The sequence below is a fragment of the Thunnus maccoyii genome, chromosome 13 (genome assembly GCF_910596095.1).
Source record: "Thunnus maccoyii chromosome 13, fThuMac1.1, whole genome shotgun sequence".
Classification (NCBI taxonomy): Eukaryota; Metazoa; Chordata; class Actinopteri; order Scombriformes; family Scombridae; genus Thunnus; species Thunnus maccoyii.
Window position 1 is genome coordinate 20,577,283 of NC_056545.1, and position 27,746 is coordinate 20,605,028.

Here is a 27,746-nt window from a genome sequence, read left to right on the forward strand (position 1 = left end):
ACACAGTATTCCTTTCTGCCTTTTTTCTCAGTATACTATTGATTAGTGGATTAGTGAATAGAAAATGTGTGTGATAAGCAAAGAGGGGTTGCAGTGTGTAGATCAGAAAAGGAAACAATCTTTAAGTGGTTGTTGTTGTAATAAAGTCAAAACCAGAGAGGTGAAATACAACTGTTTTAATTGCAAAAGGATACCAGTTAATACATTGAATGAAGCACTGAAACAAGCCACTGTGACATTGCAAAATACCACTAAAAAGGACATTGTAAATTTCCAAGGAAAAAAAAAAAGAAAAAAAAAAGTCATTCATTCTATCAGAAAGGCATACATATGAAAGAGAACAGGAAGGGAGCGTATTTACACCACAATAAAGTGTCCTGTAACTCTACAAAACAAAGTGTGTTGGGAGCCCTCCTCATTCAAGACGTTTAAAAATGTTACAAACAGCTGTTAAGAACAAGCCTTAGATGTCCCATTTCAGTTTTTTTTTTTATCAAAAGACAGTAATCTAAAAAAAAAGGCACCACTGTAGGTGATGAATTCACACCATCCATCTTACATGGTGGCAGCCGGTTTACACAAGACAACCAACATTTTTCTGTTAATGTTTTCTATGCTGCAGCGCTGAAGTAAGCCGTAGAAAAATCAAGGAAACAAGAACATTATTAGCATGTAGGATTATATAGAACTGATAGTTTCAGAAAAATGACAACAAATGGGGCTTTTGTACAAAATGGTGGATACGGTGAGGTGTCCCTGCTGTTTGGATGAGCTGATATTATTAGCTGTTGTGCTGGTGTGACAGCGCTCCCTGCAGGAGAAAGATGTAGTTCACAGCACCAGATAGTACGGTGATGGTTTGTCTTGAGCATTAAGTGGCTAAAGAAAACAGCTATTCAAAACTTATCCAGAGGGCGGGCACCGGATCACTCCTAAGACATACAACTTTCAGACTGTCACATCATCACAATGGAATAACTGCATGGAAAATCTCTGTTTCATTTCTTATTACGCTACTGGGTATGAAAGGCCATTCTCTACAGGAAAAAAAGAAAAACTGATTTTTTTTTTAACTACTCTTTAATCCAAATGCATAGATGTTAATTCAAAGGATGTAACACCAGCATCACTTTTATTTTTTCAGTGTATTGAGAGATTAATTGTGGTCACGCATTGTAATGCTGGCAAGTAGACAGTAAAGTGTCTGTTGCTGTAGTGAATAGTAGCTCCCTGCTTTGTGCTTCAGTGTCGTCCAATTTAGAGATTCTCAGGCTTGATTCCCTGCAAAATCTGAGAAAACTCTTTTCAGTAGATTTATAAGACACACGATGCAAGTCGTGACAATAGAAAATAAAAATATGGCGATAGATAGCTGCACACAGAGGCTTGAAAAAAGTACTAATGTTTATAGCTCGTGAGCAAGTTAAAACTAGGAAAAAAAACCCTAGACAAGTACCCTTGATATAAATTAATAAACTTTATAAAGATTTAAAACCCACACATAGATTTAGACAACCGTTAACTTTTCATCTCCCCTGTATCTGAGAACTATGCTGAGCCATGCAAAATATGAGAAATCCCACTACTGTTTAGCAACCTGATAAAACTGTAACTGCGTCAGATGAGCATGATTCATTATTTTGATGCGTTAAAAGTTAACATGCATAAATCTCCCGGATGTGCTTCCTCCAGAGTATTTAATTTTACAACTAATAAAGTTACATATTTTCCCCCTTTTCTATAATTCTTGGCCTGAAAACATACTTTGGCTTTGAGACCTTTATTTATTTATCTTTGAATTTCACTCACTGAACTATAAAATATCACCAGTGATAAAGTGGCCTAAAAGGAAACGATTTCAACATGGTCACTAGAGCACTACTGTATACTGATTGGCCTAATTATTTTTACTTTGGTTGTTCTTATGCACCATTAGGTCCTTAAAATCGGGTTTTTACATGCCCAAAGTCTTATATCCATTCATCAATATCATGCACTGCAGTTTGTGAAAATCTAAAACACAGAGGGTATATACCATGTATAGCCTACTGTCTATGTATAGGGTCAAAATAGAGGAAACACCAATATAAAGATTTCCCTGAGGGCTGTGTGGGATGCTTTTTTATAGTGTGGTCGTCTCTGATTGGACAAGAATGCCAAATTATTGCCAACATTTTGAGGATTTTGAGGCCTCCATGATTATGGTGGCTGTAAAGTGTCATTTCACACATGGTTTTATAATTTCTTAATATATATGTATTCAGTTGAACATGTATTCTCAGCCCAGAGACGGCTTCTGGCCAATAATCCTCCTCAGTCAGGAGCTGCATCCCACACATCCTCACCCTCTGTGGTGGGACTTCATTTTGGTTTTTCTTTTACTTTGACCATACCCTGTATCATGTTAAGCAAATGTTAGACGGATGTGACGTTATGGAAGCACAGCAATGGACATTGGGCAGAGATGTTATGATAGCTATACACAGTATTTACAGCGGGTTAGAAAGACTCCATCTGGCTTAGCAGACGTCCTCTGACAAGGAACCTTTACCTTTAACACCTTTAACCATAGGGCAGAAGGACAGGAGGACATGGAGAAACATCACGAATACAAGTGATACAAAAGTTGAGTCAGTTCTGGCTAACACCCCTAAAAATATCCATTTGCTGCTTGGAATTCTGTGACTGAAATATCAAGAGTGAATCCTTTAACTAAATGTTTGTTTGTTTTTACACCGTGAAATCTGCTGGTCAGTGAACTGTGTGCCCTTTTTGAGAAACAGTGTCTAATCCCCCTCAGAGAAACATGTCTGAACAATAGTGAGCTGTTTGTTACCCCCATGGTGGAAACTGATTTAAAAAAAAAAAAAAAAAAGGTTTGTGTTTTGTGCAATTCTCAAGCAGCAAATGGTGTCATAGCCGTGGTGGCTAAGGCCTTACAAAGAGACAAAGAGTGGTTCTCCTAGACAACAGGTGGCACTGTGAGTGAAGGTGGAAAGCAGCAGAGGTATAAAAACTTCTGTGTTTCAGGCCAAAAGGAGGCAGGCTGCAGGAGGAGAGTCTACATCGATTCACCGAGAGAATCATCGTCATCCAGAGATAAGGGCAGGTAGAGGTCCTGCAAACACAGGGGGAGCAAAATGTGTTAAAAAATGTACAATTAAGAGCATAAAATGATGGATTCGGAGACAAAAGGGCAACATGATGACAGGTAAGGACAGGGAGTGAGGTCCAGGTACCTTCTGCTTGTTGTTGAGGCCTGGACTGGTAGGGGTGGAGGTGGGGGAATGCTTGGAAATCGGGGTGGAGAGCTGGCTGCTGGAGCCCGTCCCGTTGGCTGAGAGAGCCCACAGAGGGAGGGATAAAGGAGGAGGAGGGAAATAGGAGAAAAAGAGGTAAACAGAGTAGTGTGGATTAGAAAGAAAGTGTGTAAAAGGGGGCCTGTAGCTCTCCTTGGCTCTGGAGAGAAAAGTCAAACTTGAACCATGGCCTCACTTGGCTACAGTGCAGAGCGACGCAGTCGGTCCAGGTCTAGGTGGCTGACAAGCTCTCCGTTTGTTTCTCTCTCTGCTAGATGACATTTTATTCACTCACTCTGCGTCCTGCCACGTTGCTAGGCTTCCCTCAGTCTGGAACATTGTGTTTATATCTGAGAGTGGCACAATGTGATGTAGCTGTGTGTGTTAAGTGGTTTAAAAGAGTTTTTGTCTATAAGAGATGAAAAGAATTCTGAGGACTATAAGCCAGATGGCCAGTGTACATTTGAGCCAATGAGTGTTGAAAACACAACGTGGATAAAGCTTCATTGTTCACCAACTTAATGCCACTGGCTTCATTTAAAACACTCAGTCAGATACACAGTCTTACAAATGTAGACCTAAATACCAAAAGCACTGAAATCACAAACCCAATTATCTTGTAATCTTAAAGTCTGCACATCTAAACATGACAAACTAACACATGTACTAAACAGAGACTGCAGCTGTCTCATTTAAAGACAAAACATTCAGCTTCAGCAGGAGCGGAGTAACATTTTCTCTACATATCAGAAAAGTTGCCTGTGCTGTCATGGTTTTCTCTCTGCATTTATGTACACGGAAGATTTATTCATCCTCTGTGGAAAATCTAATCCAGCATGCTGATGTTTAATTGAAGCACTGTGTTTCATTGTGGTGTCTGTTCTCCAACCATTTATGGGCGTTCATCCCAAGGCCATGCAAACACACTTTGAAAGCATTCAACTCAATAAACCCAGTGCACCCTTGTAAGACACTAGGTGTTTTTTTTTGTTTTTTTCCCCCCCCTCTTAGAGGCCGGAGACTGAAGAATGTGCTGGTGAACAAGCCAGCTGCTATGTATGTGAGGCTGCAGCATTTAATTACATTGGATTTTGATTCAGTAATTTAGCTCTTCCATAAATGTTAGTGCTATAGTATGCTGGGGAGCGTGAGTCTGGGGTGCACGCACACCTATTGTTGCTTTCATACCAGCTGTTAACAGAAGCCAGAGAGGCATTCAGAGACAGATGGCAATGTACAGTATTTTATATATTCTCATGTCCAATTATAATTTCACAGTTAGGTGCTTCAGATAGTTTCAGATACAAATTTCAAAATATCAAGTACAGATTTTTTAAGCTAATGATGTTTCTGTCAGATCAGTGAATCTGTTGTTCGTTACAAGAATAGCCTTACAGTGACCCACAGCACTGAGCATAAGAAGCATTACATACATACTAAAAGATACTCCCTCTTCTTTTGGTACTCAAGGTACAGTTCGGGTGTTAAAACTGAAATTTGGTAAATACTTTATGAGTATGAGTAAACTCTCATTATTATTTATGAGTAGTAATCCCTGTTAACATAGGCTAGCCCTCCGCTGCAACCCTGTCATCAACCTGCTGACCTCGCAGGTACGACAGAAGTGTTAACACTCAACACTTTACTGCCTCCCCAGCATGGTGGCCAACCATCTGCTGTCTTAAAGGCCAGGCATCCCCCCCCCCAATCAGTGATCAATAAAATATTCAAGACCGCTGAAGGACTGAAGACACCCGCAGAGCTGGAGACCACAACCCCCCCCACCACCACCACCTATCGTGTAAAGTGGCATGAAACATGAACTGACGACTACCTGCTGCTACCACACTGCCGGCTCAGAGCGTCTCACTCTCAGTCACTCTCAGTGCTGCGCGTCAGCCCTGCATTTACCCTACAGGGGATTTAAATGCTCATCTGCTCCGTCTTTTCTCCGGTGGAGAGACACTGTCACTTGCTCATACTTTAACAGGCTTTAAGAATATGCAGCAAAACCTCTATGTGTGTGTGCGTGTGTGTGTGTCATCATGGTGTATAGCAATAACCAGTGAGAGGATTAATACCATTTTACAAAATGAGTAAGTAACACCTTCCTGAGTGTTCGTAGTTTATGTGAAAGCTGTCAACGGAAACCGCTTTTTTTCATGCCTGCACCCGATCAGGTTTCATAGAGCCAACTGTTCAGCCAGCTAATGGTGTAACTATGCAAACTCTCGATATGCTGCGTAGCATGATTCAAAACAGGGAGGTACAGCAGTGTTCTCCAGAGTTAAAAGCTGTTGTTAACATAAAAGATTTAAGCATGAGCAGGCACCACTGTCTCTATTATGGTCTACTGCCTCCTGGATATTATTAAATGTTAAAATCCCTGATTGTCAAACAAACAGCTGAGAGCTGTTTACACTAACTGTGTTTACTTTTCATGTATTATTCATGTTTTTTTTTAAAAATCTGCATTGGCAACATTGTATTAAATCTCATCAGATCACCCTCAATGAACAAAGGCTAAAAAAAAAAAAAAAAAAAGGAGAAAAATCTTTGCCTTTTTAGCATCCCCATTTTTTTTTTCTTTTTTGACGATGCATTTGTATTTTTACCCATCTTGTAATCTATTGATCTTGTATTGCTCCTAACAGAGAAATCAATTTTTTCTCTCGACCCCCTTCAGTGTAAGATCAAGGTCTGCTACGGAGCAGCACCACTGACACTGGTGTTTAGCGTCTTCCTACAAGACTCCAGGAGCTAATCACTACATCACTTTTCTGTCATATCTTATATTGGCCTAGGATGGCTAAGGATGAGTTACAGATAATAATGGGCTCACTCGATTCAGCAGGAGACTTGCAGCGCCTGATTGGACCAGGACTCTTTGCTGAACCGCGCTGAGCTTTGGGTCCCTTCATCACCCTGCATTCTGTAATGAGAAACACACAAAAAGACATTATCACTTTTCATCCAGACTGACAGAGTGAGTTAGGGTTAGTTAGTTAGTTGTCCAAACATGAGTGTAAAAATGAATGTAATCTGTAAATGTTGGAAAGTAAAAAAGCTAAACAATCTAATTCATCTAGGACCGTGGATTAACTGTTGCTTGCATGTTGACTAGATTGGTGACAGAAAATTAACGTACAAGACTGACAGAGTTAAGCAACCAATTAGGCCTTGGTAACAACTTCTATATCCTTCAGTATTAAAGTAATTTTTGAGAAACAAGTTTATTCACTTTCTTATCATGAGTTAGTCAGACACATGAGTGGCATCGATCTTCTCATCTAACAAGTTAGGTCTCATTTGTTTAATCCATCTTAAAAATGACAATTTGGGATTTTACAGGGAGTTATGTGCAGGACTATTTCTTGGCCAGGTGCGGTGATTTCCTGGTGTGTCTTTGTTGGTTATCTAGCAGGAAGCTAAGCTGAGCTAAGCTAACCAGCTGCTGTTTGTGGCTTCAATTCAGAGATATGAGTGTGGTATGAATCTTCTCATCCAACCCTCATGACGAAAGCAAGCGTTTACCCTACATACTGCAGATACAGATACAAGCACAATAAGGAAACAAAAAGGCTGAATGAAGTACATCAACATGGATGTATTAAATCTGCAGAGGGAAGACAATTAGCAGCTTGGTTAGGGCCGAAGGGCTCTAGACTTTAATGTAGATGATTATTGTGACTGACCAAATGTGTCAAGTACCAAAAGATGGTATTGAATGTTTGGTCAGATTCATAGTCTTGTAGTATTTTAGTTCCTGATTTAAATCATACTTTATTTAGGTAAAGTCCTCGAATGGCTGCTTGTATTTAGCATGTAAGAATATTGGCTTCTTTTGTTAAAATTTAAAAAATGGTTTGTAGGAAAATATGTTTATTATCCTTGAATCTATCCATCATTTTAGTATGTGCTTTTGTAGTGTGGAAACTCAGGTAGTGCATTGGCAACGGTATAAAAGCATCTTGAATTCCCTGCCCTATTTGTACATAATTTGACTGCTATCCAGGGTTTACTGGCTATGATTCAAGAGCCATATCAGTTGCTTGTGAATTCCTATAAATGCATAATGATGAGCGCTTGTATAAATCAGATAGAAATGTATGTAGTATATTCTGGGTCACTGTATTAATCAGGGTAGACAGACTCCAGACATCGCTACTCCTCCCTCTGCATTTTCCCCTCTGTTTGCACTGTAAGGCTCTCTCTTTCTTTCTCCCTCTAGTCATTTCCTCCCCCTACCTCCTCTTTTCCACTATTGATGCTAATTATACTATCTGTCCTCCCTCTGTCTCCTGGGATCCTACCATGTCTGTCTTCTCTCTCCTAACCTTCACACACTACTGGATACAGACGTACATTCAAGCGTTATTGTTCGCAAGGTGTGCCACCATGCCTTTGACAATACTTCAGACTGGCAGCTTGTCTCGTCTACTCAGTAGCCTCAAAATAGCCCTGAGTCTATCTACACAAATTCTTGCTCAGTTTCAACTGATGTTGTCGCGGCATAAACAAAGCTGCAGGTACACATGTGCTCCTGTCTGTCTGCAAGTCCATCTGCCTTGTCTTGTATTTAACATAAGGAGTGCAAAAAATATCCACAAGAGATTTAATTCTATTTTGGTAATTCTGCCAAACCAAGCTTAAAAACAGCAACCATGTGAGTCGAAGTAAAAGAGGAAAAAAATACATTCAAAGTTCATCTCCTACCCAGACAAAAGCCTAGCTAGCATAAACACTCTGTGGCATGTGCATCATTTTTGGAGATATAGAATCTTAACTCCTTAAAGTCACATCAAAGGTAACTATTGTCATTCATCTTTATGAGGAGAATCGCCATCCAAATTGTCAAGAGTTGACCATAAATCAGCCAAAAATCAAAATCAAAATCTCTCTCTCTCTCTCTCTGTCTCTGTCTCTGTCTCTGTCTCTCTGTCTCTCTCCCTCTCTCTCTCTCTCTCTCTCTCTCTCTAACTCAGCAATGTCTGGATGCTCAAGACATTTTATTTAGCATTGCCCCAAGGTTATTATACACTGAATGAAACAATTTAGCTTTGGTTCGATGTGGGGAGTGTGCTGAAATGAAAGCACCCAGATCATTATAAATGAACTGGAATCTCCATCCTACCAAGACATGAAAAAGGAACTGAGTGGAAAAGAAGGGATGAAGGGAGTGTAATGACAAATCAGCCTTGTATCGTTGCTGTGTTAAAGGTGCAGTGTGTAGAATTTAGTGGCATCTAGCAGAACAGAGTTGGCAGAAATGGAATATAATATTCATAAGTATGTTTTAATTAGTGTATAATCACCTGCAAGTAAGAATTGTTGTGTTTTCGTTACCTTAGAATGAACCCTTTATATCTACATAAAGAACGGGTCCTCTTTAGCCTGCCATGTTGCACCGCCATGTTTCTACAGTAGCCAAGAATGGACAAACCAAAACACTGGCTCTAGAGAGGGCCTTTCACGTTTTTCTTGAGTTACACGGCCACCGTAGATTCTCCTACACACTTGCAAGGTAAATGCTAGACTGGATGAGCTGGGGGGACGAACTCTCGCGAGTGCAGTTAGGATTAGGTTAAGGTTAGGGTACAAATCTCGCAAGAGTTTCATAAATCATCCCTCCTGCCCATCCTATCCAGCACCAACCGCTTGGAAGGAGAAGGTGAGGTTGCAGATTGCACCGCTAGATGCCACTAAATCCTACACACTGGTCCTGTAAGGTTAAAAGTCATTTATAAGATGTTGAATCTTTCGTAGAGGTACATTCAGTGGAAGTAGGTTGTTAAAAATAGGGTTTTCATGTCTGTGGGGAGCAGAGAGACTCAGTGAGAGGATTGGTTTCACATTTTCTCTCCTTGACTTCTCAGCAGTATCAGCAACAGCAGATCACCTGGCCTAAACCTGTCACCAGACAGATTAATGACTCTTTTTCTTCTCCACATTTTCCTATCCCTGCTGCTGACTGCAGATAACAGACTCCCCCTTACTCTCTCTGCCTCTTTGTTGGCCTCCCTCTCACACATAATTTTTCTTCTCTTTGTACTATCTGTTAACATAACATCTGTTTCAGAAAAAGAACAAGTCAAAAGAGTCTCTAAAGGGACATTGTTTAATTAAATAACATCCCAGGAACTACTTATTGCTCACTCTATGTGGATATTTTCATTTTATATACATACAGTAAGTGATTTATTTTAGGTGCTTAAATGCAATGTTAGACACCAGGAGCAGTATACCAGAAATGTGTTATCTTAGATTGAGTATAAAGATCTATGATAGGATTTTGCTAAATTTTCCATCCTTAATTATTTTTCTCAAATCTTTTACCTAAATGTCTAAATCACGTCTATCTCATTGTGTTATGGCTGCTGAACAGAAAGGAAAGGATTCAGAGTTAGGAATTATTGATGTGACTTCACAAATGTAAATCTTGTGACACATAGAACCATAACTTATATAAATTGTTCTTGCTGCACTGTACAGTTTGAATGTTTATTGACTAAATAAAAGGTGTGTGTCAAATTCATAAAACAGGAAATGTAACAAACTAATTTGGATGCCCTCCCACACAGAACTGCTGTCATAAAAATCCCCAATAACATCAACTTCAAACAAAGACAAAAGTGTCAGTTTACTCCTGTTGACAGCCAAGTGTGGGCAGACCGACTCCATCACATCATTTTTCATAAAATACAGTCTACTGTTTGAAATAATGGACTTCCTTAAATCAAGATGTAGACATTAACAGTGCAAACGCCCTGTCAAGTGTGTCTTAATGTATGTGAACAGGTTTGTGGGTGTTATTTGCTGCTGTACGTTTCATTAATCTTTTCATGGCTTCACATTTTTATTGTCTTTAGGTTGATACAGCAGCATGATTCATTATCAAGCTCATACTATGTTTACCATGGTTTTACAATATCATCACACAAACGGTGATGCACAGTTCATGTCTAACTTAATACTATACTGTATTTCATGTCTATATACAGTACAGTAACTGGCCTAGACCTGTATATACTGCGCTGTAAAATACAGACTAACGGTGTCATACTCACCATTCTCATCCAGAGAGAAGTCGTCCTGGGCATAGCGGAATTTCTCTGGTCCACATGCAATGAAGACATCATCATCACCAAAGAAATCTTGAAGGCAAGTAACCTGTGAAGCCAGAAGCCAGAATAAATGAGATTCTTAACAATCTGGTATCAACTGTAAAAGACAAAATCTCTTTACTGCACTCACAGAGAGTTAAAGAAACTAAGACTGTGCAATTGCCAGGAGAGTAGTATCTGTTCAAATTCGTCAGATCATATTCATGTTGTCATAGTTGAATAAAGTGAATTTGAAATGCTGATTCAGCACTAATTTAAAAATGTCATCCATACAGCATGATGAAGCGTTGCTAATAGCAGTGCAGACGAGGCACCGTGGCTGATGTGCCCACAGATTTGATGACAGAAATTAAAACATTAAATTCTGATTAAATTAAAACAAAAAAACAGATGAACTCTGGTTGGCAGACAAGGAAGACCTAACTATCTCTCAGTAAATTCACCCACATGAGGCTGCATTTTTACAAAGGATTTAGTCAGCTGCCTTTGTGTTTTACTTGTCATGTTAACATGCCTTTAGCTACAGTAGGAGCATGTAACAAAACACACGCACACAAAGGCACAAAAAAGCCCAAACACAGAGTATAATGTTACACCTTTGCTGTAATGTTTAAATGATTCAACTTCCATCCCCAGGGACTTTTTCACTCTATAGCAGCTGTTGACACAATATGGCCTACTTAGTGGACAGATGTCTCTGGGCCACACCTTCTCCTCTGCTCTCCATTATAAAGACCCTGTAACCAGCTCAGGCAGGCCTATTCAAGCCATTCAAAATAAAAGCTGTGTTTCCCCCTGATTGTTTCTTCCCCCCGGTACAGATAAGATTTGTTACAAAGCATTACAGTCTCATCTCCAGTTTGCCTTTCATCACCTGTTGAAATTTGTTCTCTCTCATTGAATGATTTTATCAAAACATAGGAATAAAGTGAACTACAGACTGGCACTCTCTTTTGGGGCTTTAGAGCTAATTTACTAAAAACACTGATTCAAGATTCTCTTGTGGTTTCTCTGAGATGTCCATGGCCTGACAGATTATGTTGGGATGTTTGCCAGGAAAGTCAAGATGCATCATTTCGTCCTTTATGATACACATCCAAACTATGAGCAGCAGATAATTTGGGAACACCGCACCCCAGCAGCTGCCATGTTGGTTCTCAGCCCTGCTAGACAAGCTAAATGTGTGCGGTGGTGACTCGCTGGCGTGGCATCCAACAGCTGTAGCCTCTCTGTGTCCTACAAGATTCCCCGGATACAGGCCTGCTAGATCCTCGCTGAGGTACAGAGATGGTGGTTTGACTCCAGGGATCAAAATCTAATTGGTTTTTCCAGCCAGGGCTACTTTTCAGGCTCCATATAGTGTGTTTATTGTGATAATTATCAAGAGATTAGATACATGTTACTTTCATTAGGTTAAACTGCTGCGTGGCAACAGGGGCACCTGACAGTTAATCATAAGATGGACGCATTAGGAAGAGCTGTTTCCCCCCCAAGGCAAAACCCTTGCAGTAGGTAGAGGAGAGGAGATGAAAATGGGCTGAAATGGATGGGAGGGTATAAAGGGTAGTCAATGTTTTAATAGCTTTAAGAACAGAGCTGATTAAAGGGATAAAGTGCTTATCCAAAAGACTGCTACCTTAATCTCTCCATTCAAAATAAAGATTCTGTCCTCTCTGCAGGCCTCTAGTTGCCTACCAGGCAGGACCAGTGTCTTCTTGACAGTCAATCTGTCCACTCACTGACCTAAAAGGGGATTCAATTTAAAAAACCTTAAAATAAAGACTTTGCATGGGTTTAAACGTAAAACACAAACACTACAATAGCACTGCACTCGAACCAAGAACTCAATTGCTAAACAAATCCAAAAACTACACACTTTCGTAATGCAACAACTCGGAAACATTTAGAGGAAGGGTGACTCAGTAAAAAAGCAGCATGAGAAAACTTGGGTTCATTCTCATTTGTAAGAAAGCATCCTCCCTCTTTATGACCTCATAGCAAAAACACTGAATCCTTGTAATCCTACTCCCAACAGGGATCACTTAAGATTCACATTATCTGTACAGCTACAGTTCAGATCTTTGACCAGTCCTCTTTCCATCAAGTCCACTAATAATTCATATACAGTATGTGTCAAATGTCCTGCAGACACTCCATCAATCACCCAAATTTGGCTTACATGTTTTTTGGTTGCGCAAGTGCATTCTGATTAATAACATCATCATCATCATCAGACATTGTTTTCTCTCATAAATGGGATGCCCATCATGGGTTAATAGTTACCTTAGTGAAATTTGTCATCTGACATCTGTCTATAGTTGATAGAAATGTTGTAGAAAACACTCGGCTTTGCATGCGATCACATCAAATGTAAAATGTCAAGAGTCCCTTTGAAACATGGCTGCCGTGAGGAAAGGGCAGACCAGCGTGGGAACAATTGGATATAGGTTAAGAAGCATCTTCTCTCAGTTTGAAAAGGTCAGTCAACTGCATCAACCAGACCCACCTGGCAACAGTATCTAGGAGAAGGACAATATGACACGACATGATGCCGCTCAACTTTAAGATTATCAGAAGTCTCCCAGCACTGTTTTTATAGTCATATTGCATCTTTAGATATTTCACATGCAATTCAAGGGTTAGGGTTAGTGTGTAGATGTCCATTTGTGTTTTTATTGGAGGAGCATGGGTGGGGTTTTCCTTAAAACTGGCTCCTTCCAGACTCTAGGTGCCCCCCCAACCCTCTGTCCCCCCAAGCCCATCCCTAATCTCTGCCTCACCAGCTGTCAGGACCACATGACCCCCTGAAAACCACGAACACCACCAGCAGCCACGCAGGGATCCACCAACTACAACAACTGAATTATTCAGAGTTCCTTGAGCCCAACGCTGACCAGTCGTCCACAGGCCACAAACGTTCATTAGGTGATGGTAGTCAAGTTGTGAGTTAAGAAATTAAGTGCTCTATTTCACTGGTGGGCCTCAAGTTGTTGTAATCTCTATACTCTATATACTCTCTGTGGTGCTCAATAACCAGTTTTTCATTTCAATATCTGTTCTGCAAAACAGAGGACTTCTGACTTCAGATGTGGTGTTTCAGAATTCATTCATCAAACCACAAGAAAAGCTATTAGAGACAAGTAAAATAAGCCACAACATACAGCACAGTATCACCTGTATGAACATTAACATACTAAATGCTATGTATGATGCAGAATTATTTAAAATATAGAACAACTCCAAATACAACCAATTATAAACTGGACTAAGCAAAGCCAGCTGGCCTCAAAGATTTTTGTGTAATACATGGCCTGATTACATATATATTATTGTTAAAATAATCATTTCAGGTGTGAATTAAACTACATTCTGTTCAGACCAACCACTGCCAACCTATTCAACAATTTGTTCTGCAAAACATTTTTTTATATTTCAGGGACAAAGAGCAGTTTCTTGGTGTTTTTGTGTGAAGCAGCAGGAACCATCTCCTCCAAACAAAGCTCATAAATCCTTTTGTCTTCGACAGGCAGCTGCTTGTCTTGACTTCAGCTCATCTTTTCAGCAGCACAGTCAGAGCAGAATTGAATGAGCGACTGAGGTCCAGTATCTGTCTCATCTCTGACTCCACACAGCCATGTTAATTGATCTCACTGCAGAAGTAAAGCTATTCAATATTGCATGATACCATTTTGACTCTCTGTCATGATCTGGGTGGCTCATCTAATCAGTACTTATCTGACGAACTGTAAAAGGCTTACCACCGGCGTTAAAGAGTCAGCAAATGGACGATCAGGAGAATCAAATATAACTGATTACACTAATCGTCTTTGCTCTGAATGACTGTGGCAGAGTGATCTCAGACCAGTTTAGGAAGGTTTCCTTCTGCCTCCATATTAACCAGAGAGTTAGAGTTAGAAATACAACTGTAGTCTGTAAAATAAAAAATAATTAAAAACAGCAGGTTTGTAAGCATGTACACTGCAGCATTTTCTATTTTGTGTTTTCATTATATTAGCAGAGGATATGACTCTGGAGAAGATGTGCGCTTGAGGACAGAGCATTTAACTATAGCTCGAGGTAAAATAGGATGGTAGTTTAAAAAAAAAAAAAAGAAAACGATCTCATTGTGCATAAATTAGTTTTCATTAAATGTAACATTGTATAGTCTCAGCATTACTGAACTATGTGAGAGAAAACGAAAGTATGAAAAAGCTGAAAAAGGGCTGAAAAAGAGCCAGTAGCCATTGCTTTGCAACCCATGGGGAAACTCCCACACCATTTCCTTCACTGTAGGCACACAGACCTGATCAATATCAACGCCTCTGCACTGAGTGGAATATTCCACCAAAATACACACACACACACACACACACAGTCTCTATTTTATCTATTTTATCCATGGTTGAGTGCTTCACAGGCAGTGCAAAATATTAAAAAAAAAAACAATCACAGCTTCAAAAACACTAAAAATCATGTCAAGTTGTCTGGTTTTATAACAGCCCAGTAAGCAAATAAAATTCCTGTTGAATCCAGTAAATCAAATCAAGATTTGTTCATCTCTAACAATGATTTCATTACCAGTTGCCTCTTTGACCTGTCTGTGACCTTGGTGCACTGGTAACAGCGTCTGTATGTTACTGTAGGTGCACCGGATGCATTTGGAACGCAGATGAGTCATTTAGGCGGCAATATCTGCACAGTCATGGGGACCAGCTGGTGCCTGATGTTGTCTTAACCCCACCCCTCCCCAACCCCAAGGAAGCAGGCTTTCCATTTGGTTGACTGATGTGGTCTTAGCATTATTAAATTGTGCTTCCTCTTCTTCCCCCCGGGTCATGCTCACTTGTTGATGTGGTGTTCATGCAGGAACGGGGGCTGTGAGGGGATTTAGGCAAAGAAGATGCACATGGGCTTCAATGCCTGCTTGAGATGCTTCATCACGAGGACCACGCCCCTCTGTCAGTCTGTTTGCCACTGCTTCACAATGTGTGTGTGTGTGTGTGTGTGCGCATGTGTCTGTGTGTGGGGTGGGGGTGGGGGGGCGCGAGAGAGTGAAATGTGGCTGTGTTGATGGTTGAGGAACAGAGAGCAGACAGGTAAGACCCAATGTAAAGAGCACACTCAGCGTATTACAGCCATTGTCACAAACTGAATCCATCACGGCAGAGCTTATTGCCATGACAACTGCTTCTGCAGCATGGCAAAGAGCAGGCAGACTGCAAGAGCAGTGATAACCAAGGAAAAGCAGGCTTCCCTATTACCCGATGTATTTTAGTCGTTAAGAAGCCCTGAACCCATGCCTGTATCCCTCTCCTACTCAGTGAATAATTTTTTACTGTGAGTTATTAAGTTTTAAAGCGAATTGGAATCTTTTGTTCTCTGACAATAACAGTGTGACCTTGTGCCTGAAGCATCCCTGAAGCATCTTTTTCTTCTGCGGCTCTTTGTTGACAAATCAATTTAACAAAAAAAAAAAAAAAAAAAAAGACTTAAATTCCAAACCGGGGTCTCAGTAATGGGCACTCAAAGGGTCCGCAGCACTCTGCAGTGCTGCGGACTCGTCGAGATAATTCATGAGGACAAATTGCACAGTAACACAATGCACCTTCAACATGTCTCACAAATAACATTTGAATTTGGCATCTACTAGACAAAAACCTTCCCAATGTGCAATTGTGATGAACTACTGTAGAAGCAAATTAGAACTATTTTTCTATGCAGAAACGTCTATCAAAAAAGGGAGTGAATACAAAATGGCTGCCAGCAATTAGATAAACACTCTCTGATTTAAAAGAAGCAGTAAGGGCTTCAAGAAATGTTCTTTTTCCTTTTTCTCCAGGCAGGGGAATAATAACTCCCCATCAGCAAAATAAAATGATCCTAATTTGCTCTAAGAATGTAAAATGAATGACTCCTGAATCCACTGGCCCCACCCTTCCCGATTGAAGTGAAAAGCACCAGCATTTGAGGGGAAAATGGGAGTGATTTTGTTCCCATTACTGACGAAGAGAGGAGGGCAGGCTGTCTTTAGAGTCTGCACTGCACTGAGGAACAACAAAAATCAAATAGCCATTTCAAAAATGATACAAAACACAACCCGAATCACCTTTTATCTCAGTCACAATCTCATCCTTTAAAACTATACATATCCACGCTACAGTTCACACCCAATGATGGAATGTATACAGGTAAAAAAAATAATCATGACCTGTGATTTTTAAAGCAAAGGCTTGCATCGATAGTAAACTCTCACACCCACTACAGGATGTGGTATCTGACAGACCAGTCCACACCAGCTGGGCTCTCTTTGTGCCTGGGATGTGGTCTCCTAGCAACCGGTCCTAGCAGCTATCGCAATGGAATGGGAAGAGGAGGATCGGCGCAGAGTCAGGGAGGGGCGGGCACTGCATCAATATTGCTTCTACCATATCACCTCCACCACAGAGCAGCTGCAGTGTGCCTCTGCACACAAAGAGACTGCAATAATATGTGCAGCATTTCTTAGATTTCTGTGCATCGCAATGAAACTGGGAGTCCCTGGCAGAGATCGATGTAAAACTAATTATGAAATAATTAATCTATATCTACAGTGATAACAATACAATCAATATTCTCAGATTGGGATAGCCACCATATGGTGGCTGTTAAATTAATTTTGTTGAAACACATTATTAAAAATGCATGGCATGGCAATAAAAAGAGGCAAAAAAAGAGGAACCAAACCTAACTACAGCCCAACTACGAAACCAAATACATGAAAATAAAATAGCAACAGCCATATTCCATTCAGTGATTACGATATCCAAACATCTTAACAAGTGTTTCTGTAGAAAAAACAGTGAGGCAGGCAGACTGCACCCTTGAGAGAGAGCATTAAAATCAAATTCCCCCATCTATCATTTCAGAGCACCTCCCCTCCTCCATCGCTGTGATTGGGGCCTTTTATTAATACAGAGGAAAAAAACAGAAGTACAACAACTAAAGGGGCTCAGCAGGACACGATCCCCAGTCCATCTGTAATGAATTATACAGGAAAAGGTTCCTACATGAGGGTTAGCAAACATATAACCATATCAAAGAAAGGACCGAGGAACAGATGTCCTTGTTCATCTCCACACATGCTTTCACATTTGCTGCCTCTGTTAGAGGAACAACAGTCTGGAAAGCACAGGTATTTGATCTGTGCGGTGAAATACAGGTGTGATGAGGCGTGGCTGCATCTGGAGCAGGGGATTGATACGAAATACTGCATTAATTCCATGCTAATTCTCTGGATGACAAAAAGCAAAAATAACCATAATGAAAGATATGTCCTTGTAGTCAAAAGGTCACTGCCTACTGTATGTATTGTATGGAAAAATATTTAAGACCCAATTATGACACTGTACTACTATACATAACCAATTATCCTTATTAAACCACATTTTATTTAGCACTTTATAAAGTAGCATACACTTCTGATAAGGATAATGTAGACAGTCTGTCTCACAGACCTTTCCACAGCCTTCCAGGTGGACGACGCTACACGGTGGCAGTGGTTGTCCCTTCAGACTAATCCAAAAAACCATGAACATGAATAAAACATTATGTCCTTTTAAGCTTAGTCTGAGTGTGGAGAAAACAATAGTCTAACTTTTAGGAGTGACTTTTGTTTGTAAAGTTAAAGCATGGTGTGTGCCTCATATGGATCATTTGATTACCTTCCACCTTTTCGAGTCTTGAAACCTGAAACGATTTGTCAATTAATCAATTCCGACGTAGCAGCTTTTCTTTGTCATATCATTGTAAATTGAATATCATTAGGGTTTAGGCTGCTGGTCAGAGAAACTAATCTAATTGAGGACATCTTGGGCTCTGTTTTTTTTGTTTTGTTTTTTTAATATTTCATAGACTTAATTAATGGATTAGTGGAAAAAATAATCAGCAGATTGACCAATAATGAAAAATTATTGTTAGTTCTAGCCCTACTATCTAGATATTTCCTATTTAGGAGACACTGGATTACCTTTAATCTCATACTTAAGTGTACATACAGTAATACAGGTGTGATGTCACTGCAAGTCTTCACTGCCCACCACCAGCCAGTGGAAATGTTTCTCTGCAGGGTCTCCTCATGGGATTCCCTGTGCCCTGAATTCTGTTTGGCTACAACAGCCAAAGGGTCCTGTAGCTGAACACCAGAGAATAGTGAAGGTTGCTCAGGACACTTTGCCCTTTATTCTGTCGCTTCTGTTACATGAAACAAGACATGTGTGTATTTTCCAACCTCAACACGCGACAAAAGCATTATCTCAATTTGGAAACTCAAGCAGAGAATCCAGATGTGCCAGTGTCTTCGAGAGATTGATTGTCTCTGGGACTGTCTGATGTTTTACCCCCAACCTCAGATGTGTCTCAGCCTCAGATTATGTCCCACAAAATATCTTCATGTGCACAAGGAAAGTAACATTAAAGATACTGAGCTGTACTGAGCAAAGTGCACGGATTACGAGTTGCTATTGTAGTTTACAAGCTTCAGTGTCCTGGTTGACATTGGTTTTGGTGTGTATGTTAAAGGTTTTTCTACAACAATATTCTCACAGTTTTACTCAAGTAGTATTGTGCACCAACCCAAATACAATAACAATAGGGGGCAAAATGATCAAACACAACAATACAGGGCTTGGCCCTTTGTACACCACCATAGTGGGTGGAAGACTGAACATCCCAGGACTTTTGAGCTTTTCAATGACAGATGGAGTCAGAAATACCAGTGGCCTAAAAAGTAACTCCATGACAAAGGCTGGCGGACAGGAGGCTAATGATCTGAACCACAAGATAGATTAATATGTTGCCTCAAACTGAAACTCATAAAAGACTTTAGAAAATGCAGGTCATTGTATACACAGGTTGTTCTCATGATGCTCGTTCTCATGGACCTGCAGTGTCATTGTTGACTGAGGGTAGGAACAGACAATGAGATTTTGTCCTCCATCTACTGTGTCCATTTTGAATGCAATTAAATGAAACCACTGAAGATGCAATGTGACTGTTTGGTCTTTTTTGCATCTCCAAGCAAATAATTTTGTTTCCTGCTGTCCTTTGATCGTGATGATACCTGCCTGGTGTGGATGAATGTATGAATGACGGACTGTCCTCAACCTTGACCACAAATTTTCCTATTGTGTAGCTTTACTTACATACTGTACTGTACCATCTTTATTCCAGTTACAACTAGAACATAGAGCCCTATCCCATATTAAACAAATTTTGCATGATGCATGCTAAAAAAGAAAAACAAAACAGTACCAGCTTAGTACATTTGAATTTTAGAAGGTTAGTGTTCTTCATATGCATATTGTAAACCCAATGAAGGTTTGCAGAAGTACATGTGATCTTGTGTCTTTCACCTGATCTGGGCGCGTTGATGAAGGAGAGACATACCTGCTTGCCATCAAGTGTGTAGATCCTTTTGACCACGCCACTTTCAAGTTTGATGGCCTCTGTGATGTCAGTGAGCACCTGCTCGAAGGAGTGCGCCGTTTTCTTATTGAGCAGGACACGCACAGCCTTGCGTGGTTTCACACCACTGCGCATCACCGTTACAAGCTTGGGTCGAATAAAGTCCTTGGTCTCCCTGGACTCGCCGGCAGCCTTGGCAGCTAAGGACTGCATGTTCTTCTGGCTGGCTGAAGCCTTTACATTCACAGACCAGTTGGGGTTGACGTTCTTTGTGTAGTCGACCTTCTTGTAGAAGTTCTCCGATGCACAAACATAGCTTTCCCCTGAGACGACAGAAGAACTGGGTTAGTGTGTCGTAACACTGTGCTATTCAACTTTGACACCTGAATAGTCCCAGAGGCGTCCACTCAGAAACATTTGAACAAGAGGAACTGAAGCCTTTCACATCTATCTCATCTCACATCTAGTTAGTGCCACATCTAAAAATCGTTTTACTTTGTTTAAGAATATAACACATACTGCAGATGGTATAAGTTTTTATTGCTGATGTTTTCAGAATGAAAACTGTTGACAGCCATGTTTTGAGTAACCAGGTTGTTTCTGGAAAGCTGCTATTGAGTCTTTCCAAATGTTATTTTTGATCCTTTGAGGACCACAAACTAAATTCCATTCATCTCCATTGCACTGCGGTAACAGCAGGAGTCTCAGGATTGGATATCTCATTGGTTAAATGCCACTGGGATAAATGGAAATGTGTTTGTTTTTATGATTGGGAAAAATATTGGTAGGTTAAATCTATCCCTTTTGTGGATGAAACAAATAGCTCCATGCTAATGTTAAGAACTATTTTAGGGTACAGAATATGAGAGCAGTTCCAGGATGAATGAATTACATGGGAGATAGTGGAAAAGACACCATGTTATTGTGTATTTATGAATTATGATGTCGCTTGCACTTGCATGTCTTTGAAAAGAGGAGTTTTAACATCATGTATCTCCCATGAGACCACAACCTAGATCAGTCCAACAATACCTGCTTTACAGCACAGACTGACAGTAATAAAAATAAAGTAGAGACACATCTTCACACTTAAAAGATTCTTTGTGTTTTGAGTTTAAAGCACGTGTCCCTTGGCTTGGTCAAACTTGCATTATGACAACCATCAATCTAGATGAAGACTGACAGACTGCCTTGTTAGTTGGACATCATAGGACTTCAGTTATAAAGGACAAATTCAGGTGGTGTCTGAATTAAGTCATGTCAGAAAGTCTTTTAAGCAGTTTAAATATCCTACAGCCATATAGTAAATCTACTTTTCCTAAAATGGCCCATCCATCCTCCAATTCTCTATATAATCTTCCATTTTCATCTCCATTAATCGAATTCCAGTCTTTCCTGCAGATTGTGCTGTTCTTGCTCAAACAGGGAGAGGAGCTAAAGTAGAAACACAAGACAGCAGAGGAAGAGAAAAGGAGAGAAAGAGAAATTTTGGCAAAACGGGAATCCAGAAGGCAACAATTAGGCCAAATGTGGAGAAATTACGGCAAAGACAAAGGCACAAAACAGGATTACACAGTGCAGAGGAGATTGAGCAATTAATTATATCCCACAAGAGGAAGCACAATGAAATGCCCCCCACACACAGTGCTTACTGTGCTGCCCCTTCTTTACTGCACCCACCACACACACACACACACACACACACACACACACACACACACAGATGCATACACACGCATTACTATCTTCCCTAAGCAGCTCAAGCAGCAGAGATGATCATCTCATTTTGAACAAATTAAGATGCAGTTCTTCTGGCTTTCCCCCAGGCTCACCCTATCCACCTCGTCCCACTTCTGTGGGAGTCTGCCTTAAAAAACTTGAGTTATAAAACTGTCTTATTTTATCCTCATTAACATCCCCACCTACTTCTCCAATAAAAGCTTTATGTTGCTACATCTGGGCAAAGGTTCAACAGAAATAGGACTTCCCTCAGGCAGGCTAATATATGGATCATCCTGTCGGGTGTCTAGCAAAGCCTTCATTCAGTTTCCAAAAAGATTCCAAATCATCTTTGGTGACTTTCATGACACTCATCTGTGGGCATATAAATCAGTTCTTGTTCTGATGAGTCTGTGGATGCCAAATTTAGACACCAACAGCCACGATGGCAGCTGCTCATAAAGCTGTCTATCTAGTTTTATCAGACAGAAGCACAAACTGATAAGCTTCCAGAGCAGTAAGAGTATTAAATATGTTGTGATGTAAAATACCTTAACTGCTGATTAAGATTTCCATCCGTTGTTACAATGGATGCTGATGGAGATGTTTGGCAGTAAAAACTTATAAAAACTCAAAACTGACACCCAGATTGTGACCGGAGATGGAGAATTAGATGCAAATGTCATCTGTTAATGAACCATTTATCCCATGCTGAGCTGTAGAGAGAGGACTTTACAGCTCAGTGTGAACATCTCTGAGAGTCTAAGCTAATCACCCTAAAACTGAGACCCATTAAAACCAATGAAGAAGGGAGAGAACAACACGTTTTGTTTTTTTCTTCGAATGAGGCCGTTTAGTTCAAACAAAGCAAAGGGGGTGAAAATGTAAAACAGATCAGAGTTTTTATAAAAATTTTCATGTACATTTCCTCACATTTGTTTTGTATTGTAGAGAAAATAACACTTTGTATTAAAGTCAGACAAAAAAAGAAACAGTTTTATTTTGAAATAACTTAATAGCCAAGAGAAGACTGGACCATGTCACTCAACCGCCCCTTCAGATTACATGTGAATACATCATATGAAGAGATTACAGGAGTCTAGGCTGGACAGATAAAACTTCTAATCTCTGAAAACTGGAAATGTTATGCTTCTAAATCTCCTCAGCACACAAACTGACTTGAAACTGCAGATCATCTATTGTCTATCGTCTCAGTTTGATTTGACTACTGCAGCTCTACAGGAGAAAAAAGAAACTGAGGATGTAAGAGATCTTACATCTCATGAAAGAGATGCATGAAATTAGGGCTGAACAATTTGAAAAAATATCTTATTGCGATTATTTTGACTGATACTGCAACTGCGATATGATCTGCGATATTAGAGGGAATGATCATTTTTACATCATTCTCAATGAAAAACATTTTAAAATGATTATGGTGTGATTTGGTGCACAATATTTAATTTAAAATGATATTTTAACACACATTTCACCTTTTAGAAATATTGCGCCTGCTGCGATTTGAAAATTGCAGTAGGCCGTATTGCAATTGCGATAAAATTTCGATGAATTGTTCAGCCCTCCATGAAATCAGATATATTAAGTGATTTGCAGATCCTTCTAAAATATGCTCACCCTCCTCGAGCTCATCCAAGGTTGAGATCTTGCGTAAGCCATCAACAGTGAAGATGAAGCGGACACCCTGTGGCAAGTTGATGTGGTCGGAGAGCGAGCGTGTGAGGTCAGCCAGGAGAGCGTCGAAGGTGCGAAATCGATCGTTGGCCACAGCGTACACGATGCCCTTGAAATAGCGGTCTCCGTTGCGGTAGAAGCGCACCTTTTTGGCTTTCTTCTCATTGGTGAGGGCCTGCAGAGTGCGCGTGCGGTAGAAGCTGCAGTGGGCGCTGTGGGTAGGGCTGGGAAGTCCATTCATGCGCCCGCCCCGCGGGGTACGGGAGGCCTTGTCTCGCTCGTCAAAATGTCCAAAGTCAAGCTCCATGATGACTGAAAGTTGTGATGGTTGTGACAGATGTGTGGCGGTGGTGACCAGCTCCGGAGAGTCTAGCCAAAGGGGAAAAACAATGTATCACAAAGTTGGTTGATTGCAAAACAATGAGCCAGACAACCATTAAAAACCTGCATCAGCTCCTGGTAAAGTGACCATTTATTAACAACTATAATACCCAAATTCATTTTTTATGATCATTTTTGCTGTCACTTCACTTCAATATAAGGTAAGCTAAACTCAATACCCTCTTTTTTGCAGCAGAAAAATAAATCTGAATTTTGTACTAACTTATACTACTATGAATCACTGAGTTTTTAGTACAAACACAGAGACATTAATTTTCCTTTCATTTTCAAAGCAGACGAGACACCCTTTGGGCTTCAAGTGAATTCTATTAATCTGCAACAATGCTCATGGTTTCATCTGCATACAGGTAGAGAATGAACAAAACCACAAATCATTTGTGGTGAGACTTGAGCACTGCTTTTAAATGCACTGGTCTTTGGGCTCCAGCCAAATGTGTCCTTGTTTTAAGGCAGTGATTAATGATCTTTCCTCAAAACGTGACAGGTTCTGACCACTTCAAAGAACATTTTGTGTGCACAAATGTGGGTTTAGCTTTTGAAATCTCTACTACTATCAGATCAAAAGTAGAGGTTAGTCCTTGAGCAGCTATTGTGATGAATAGTACTGCATGGTGCCTCAATCATTTATTTATGAAAATAGCTTAAAATTCATTCATACAAACAATCCAGTGGGCCTTCTGCAGATTTGACACCCTGTGGAACCGGGGAGTGGCAAATGTTTATCAAGGTGTTGTGATGTCAAATAAGATAAATATTTTAATGTCATGTTTAAATAATCATTTTTGATTCAACCTGGGATTTTAATTATGTAGATTTAGGCAGGTATGAAAATAGGATTATACACAGGGATGAGATTAAGATGGCTGACTGATTGGCACACATTAATTAGGTTTCCCATGGGTAAAGATGTGATGATTAACAAATATCATAAAACAATGTATGGCTATAATGTATTACTCTTTAGAAATGGTGTGTTAGATCCCACACTGGGCACACACTGCCGTGGCACAAAATGCCCAGTTCATGAATTAGTAGCATTAAGTGGCATTTTCATGCTTAGATTAAGAACAGAATCCAGTATCTCATCTACTTTGGCTAAACTGCATCACGGTGCATGTTGCACACACTATATGTCTCTGTCTCTTCTCCTGCATTCAGCCCACATACACCTGTGAGCAGTTGCCCAGATGAATCAGTAACTGGCACACGGCCAATTTATACAGTTTAAGGGTACATTTGTAGAATTATCCTTTGAAGGAACATAAAGCAACTTGTTGATTGTTGTTTTAGACATCTGAAATCAATTTAACCCCAAAATTGCTGTCGTTCATTGTGTCCGGCTGTTAATATGCTGCCATTTTGTCAACTGTGATGAAAATGCATTTAGTGAAGCATATGTGGCACAAAATGTAGTAAAGGTGTTGAAGAATTCAGGTAGCTGCACAACCTATACTAGGGGTGGGCGATGCGGACAAAATTAAAATTGTAATATTTCTAAAAGCACATGGTAATAGTTACTCATCGTCATCCAATCAAGTGAGATGAGTTTTTATACTTTTTCCCAAGACCAAGAACCTGGGTATGAGTATCTCACTGTATGATCATGAATGGTAAACTTTGTTTTTGATTTGTCGTCAGGTTTCACCACATTAGGGCTGAATCTGAAGCTTCCATAGAAAGTGAACCCTTGTTTCCCCCTTAATACAGGAGATGTAAATGTTACAGGAGATGCAGTCCTTCCTGCTTCATAGAAATTATGCAAATGATGCATCTGTTCAGCCAATAAACAATAAACCACTTATACTGTGAGATGGACTGTCCAAAGACTAGAGCAGCTTTTCTATTTCAAGCTTGGTCTCTTCCTCTTAACGTTCCACCTGATGGTCACAACTCACTTCTCAGTAGCCACAACAACTCACTGAACCATAGCTTTTAAAACTGAACACTGACACACACCCATAAATGCCCACTCCCACCCACACAAAAGAGGAAGTTATCTCTACGCAGTTTAAAACCCCGCTCCACTGACAATCTCTTTATTCACATGTGTTCTTTAAAACACCTTCAGCAAGAATGATCTACACAAATTCAGGCAAAGTAAGATGACACGCATGTCACGTGTTTCTCCTAAAGGTCACGATAAGCTTACTGGACTTGACCATTTTTGACTGGTCTTTGAACACAACCCAGCTCTGTGTGGCTCACTAACAACACACACTTTCTTCCTAGATGAGGTTCAAGAGCTGATAACACAGTTTGTCATCTTCTGTCACTGAAATTATTTTTGAACGTGGCACCATTTTGTTTCGATTGTTTCATTTTGTTCTACCAAACTGTCTGTGAGAAGGCTTCTACTTAGAGCTGGGAATTTTTTTTCAATATTATCATTTATCGACATTGTGTTGCTGTTTTTCAAAATCCTTGAACCAAAACTGAGTTTTCTCAGTTCTTGCTCCTCCCATGTGAAAAGACTTTTGTCTTTGTGACGACTATTATTATATTGTGATACTGATTTCAAACATATCACCTAGTCCTACTCCTAGTGTTTCATAAAACCAACATTTAACATTATTTCACACAAAAATTTCTTTCATAAACCTCTGCAGAGCCTCTTTCAGCCTTTTCATTCCTTGCATGCCAATCAATGAATGAAACAATGTCTATTAAAGCTCGTTTGCATACAATTCTTCATTGCCCTCCATGGTTTATTGCCCTCTAATACATACAAATATCCAGCACTGTACAGATGACCACAATGACATACAGAGGCCATTAAAACGGAATAGAAGGAAACATGCTGCCGCCACCCATACATGTGGCGGGGCCCTCCAATCCCCTGCTAACCCCTGGCTGTGCTGCTGACTGGGGTTTTATGACAGGCAGGGGTGGGACATGTGTGGAATGGGTGCTCCTCAGCTGACAAAGGCCAGGTTTCAAGCCCATCTGCTGCACTAATGGGCAGAGCTAACAGTGACCCTTCCCCAGTGGAGCAATATCTAGGACAGTCCATTGTCTCAAACAGGGTGCCTGCCTTCAGAGTGACATCACCATCACTGCTGCTGCTCCTGCTGCTGTTTTTTGGAGGAGCAGCCGGCTCAATCTCCAGCACAAGTCCAGAAAGTCCGTCTTCCAGCTAGAATATCAATCAAAGCTTCTCAGTATTAAACTGCATGGCATGACATGGTTCTCATCAGGATTATCTCTCTTTATGGTTAATTGATACTCTGCAGAATTTTATCAATAGCTGGAAAAAAAATCACCACTAGAGCAAAATGCATCCATTCCCCCTAATTAAATCCCCTCCTGAGGATTAAGCAGCACTGCAGCAACATTGTGAGGTATCATTGATATTTTTGGCTGGTTCTGTGTTCCTGACTGAGCCACCCACACAACACCCCGGTGACTACACACTCCTGACTAACCAGCACCAAATGATGACTCTCCAGTCATCTTCATCAAAGCTGATCAACATGCAATATCTGTCTTGGTAACATCACCACACAGAGCTACAGTTTTAAAAATCACATCACAAAGATAAAGAGAAAAAAAAGTTTCATGTTACTACTCTCATTCTCATGATGCCACATGGCAGAGCAGCGGCTGAAAAGGCAAGTTTTTCTCTCTCTCTCTTTTTTTTTTTTTTTTTAAAGAAAAAAAAGGGGGTTGGGTGTGCGCACACCTACTCACAATCCACCTGCTCAAACGCACGTCTTGAAAACCTAAAATCATTCCTTCCACCCTCAGATAACTACAATGACATCTCAATCTGCGCACTCCGAGTCAAAAGCATCTCCATTTCATTTTTCTTTCAATCAGTAAAGTCTGTGGACAATACCATCCAGTAGCGGACTCACCTGCGTCGCTGCTTGCGGAGTGAAGGGAGTCTGTGTGGGGGAGTGTGTGAGTGTGTGTGTCGATGCTGCAGGATAGCGGCACGCCGTCTCTCCCCTCGCCTTTGTCTGCCTCAGTCAGTCTGCGAGCCCAGCCGCTGCCTGCCTCGCTGGATGAGCCACTGGGTCCTAAAGCCAACGAGTACTGGACCCGCCCACTGAAGAAACACTGAAGGTAA

The 27,746-nt window shown here is 40.4% G+C and overlaps 1 protein-coding gene across 1 annotated transcript; it reads right to left on the reverse strand.

Moving 5' to 3' along the window:
- Positions 1 to 161: 161 nt before the first annotated feature.
- Positions 162 to 27,744, reverse strand: LOC121910123 (neuronal migration protein doublecortin-like). The gene is made up of 7 exons (XM_042431163.1): positions 27,532 to 27,744; positions 23,219 to 23,644; positions 19,847 to 20,187; positions 10,367 to 10,469; positions 6,142 to 6,231; positions 3,240 to 3,337; positions 162 to 3,118 (listed from the first exon to the last, which is right to left on the reverse strand). Exons 2-7 carry the CDS (start codon positions 23,580 to 23,582, stop codon positions 3,062 to 3,064), a joined length of 1,053 nt encoding a protein of 350 aa, XP_042287097.1. The 5' UTR covers positions 23,583 to 23,644; positions 27,532 to 27,744; the 3' UTR covers positions 162 to 3,061.
- Positions 27,745 to 27,746: the final 2 nt, after the last annotated feature.

Bases quoted from the DNA above. Each gene is read 5' to 3' on its own strand.
- LOC121910123 (XM_042431163.1), bottom strand. From the start codon at position 23,582: ATGGAGCTTGACTTTGGACATTTTGACGAGCGAGACAAGGCCTCCCGT. The intron at 3,338-6,141 runs GTGAGCCCATTA...GGGCTCTCTCAG, and splicing joins CAAGTCTCCTGCTGAATCGA to CCAACGGGACGGGCTCCAGC. The intron at 3,119-3,239 runs GTACCTGGACCT...CTGTGTTTGCAG, and splicing joins GCCTCAACAACAAGCAGAAG to GACCTCTACCTGCCCTTATC.